This window comes from Nannospalax galili, unplaced genomic scaffold (assembly GCF_000622305.1).
Source record: "Nannospalax galili isolate Female #2095 unplaced genomic scaffold, S.galili_v1.0 scaffold997, whole genome shotgun sequence".
Lineage (NCBI taxonomy): Eukaryota > Metazoa > Chordata > Mammalia > Rodentia > Spalacidae > Nannospalax > Nannospalax galili.
In genome coordinates, this window is record NW_008339947.1 from 202,859 (window position 1) to 204,653 (window position 1,795).

General features: G+C 38.7%; 1 protein-coding gene across 1 annotated transcript; it reads left to right on the forward strand.

Annotated features, from left to right (window-relative positions):
- Positions 1-301: 301 nt before the first annotated feature.
- On the forward strand, positions 302-1,264 carry LOC103735520 (olfactory receptor 14A16-like). The gene has a single exon (XM_008834824.1). The coding sequence runs from the start codon at positions 302-304 to the stop codon at positions 1,262-1,264; it is 963 nt and encodes a 320-aa protein (XP_008833046.1).
- Positions 1,265-1,795: the final 531 nt, after the last annotated feature.

Genomic DNA, 1,795 nt, shown 5'->3' on the forward strand with positions numbered 1-1,795 from the left:
CTTACCTAGAATTTTAATTCAGAATAAATTTTATAAATACCTTGCTAAAACATATATTAAGTCCACTAAAATTGTTTGAAATTTTCTAATGCCTCCACATGGTTAATAGCACTGGAATACATATTGAAAGAGACATATTGAGATATATCTAGGATAGCAAAATGTCCATCTTTTACAGAAATAATGTAGTAGTTTGCATCTTACAGAAATAAAATGCATTATTACTAAGAGAAAGGTTCAATATGAGCTCTGCATGTGTCTTTTCCTTCCTTTGTCTTACAGTAGGTAAACAGCCGATAACATGAGCAACCACACAGTGGAGACAAATTTCTTGCTCATGGAACTGTCTGACAGCAAGCAGTTCCAGGTGCTCCAGGGATTTCTGTTTCTACTGATTTACTTGGTGTCCCTCATGGGGAACCTTCTCATCATCATGCTTGTCACTGTGGACCAGTGTCTTCACACCCCCATGTACTTCTTCCTGAAGAACTTGTCCTTCCTCGATGTGTGCTTCATTTCGGTCACTGTCCCAAAGCTTATTCTAAACGCTTTGTCTCACAGGAGCACTATCTCTTTCACAGGATGTGTGTGTCAGGTCTTCTTCGTGGTCTCCTTTGCTGGAACTGAAATTTCCATCCTCACAGCCATGTCCTGTGACCGCTATGTAGCTATCTGTCACCCGCTACACTATGATGCCATCATGGACAGGGCAGTCTGTATGCAGATGCTAGCTGCCTCGTGGCTATTTGGAAGTCTCTTTGGGGTCTTATATTCATATGGCACATTTTCTTTATCTTTCTGTGATACCAGAAAAGTGCCACAATTCTTCTGTGATGTCCCCTCTCTACTGAAGATTTCTTGCTCAAATATGCATGCCACCGTTGACTTTATTCTCATCTTAGGACTCACATATGGGTTTTTCTGCTTAGTGTCCATAGTATTTTCATATGTTTACATTTTCAACACAGTGCTGAGAATGCCCTTGTCACAAGGGAGGTCAAAAGTCTTCTCTACCTGCATGCCCCATCTCATAGTTCTCACCACATTTTTAGTCACAGGTGTCACTGCCTATTTGAAACCAGTTCCTGATTCCCCACAGCTTTTGGACTTTTTGGTGTCTGTTTTCTATTCTGTGATGCCTCCATCTATGAATCCTATAATATACAGCCTAAGGAATAAGGAAATCAAAGCTGGTTTATGGAACTTTTTATGGAAACTAGACCATTATGAATTTTATAGGGAGAAAAGCAATCATAGTATGTAGAAAGGGTACATGGAATGCTTTTTATTTTACTTATTATTTTTATGTATATGAGTGTGTTGTCTGCATGTATGAATGCACCCATGTTATGCAATGCCAATGCAGGTCAGTGAGTGTCAAAATCACCTGGAACTGCATTTATGGATGGTTGTTAGCTACCGTGTAAATGCTGGGAATCGAACTGGCTTCCTCTGTAAGAGCAATCATTGCTCTTAAATATTGAGCCTTGTCTCCAGGCCCACATGAAATGTTTCCTATGAACAGCTTTGTCTCTATTTCCAATTATACATTTTTTTATGATACGTAAAAATTTAATGTCCTAGTTAAGATAAATTAAGTTGATTTAAAAGTTCTAGAAAGAGCTCTGCAAGTACATAATCCTAAATCAACTAAAATTATCTCAAAACTTGCCTGCACTGGGTATTTGTTGCTTAAAGAGCATCTGTGCAATTTTAACCTCAGAAGCACTCAGAAATCTAACCTGTGACCAGACCTCTGAATGATATAAGAAAACTGCCCTCTTCAAACTACTTG

Excerpts from the sequence above, each read along its gene's own strand:
- LOC103735520 (XM_008834824.1), top strand. The coding sequence starts at position 302 with ATGAGCAACCACACAGTGGAGACAAATTTCTTGCTCATGGAACTGTCT.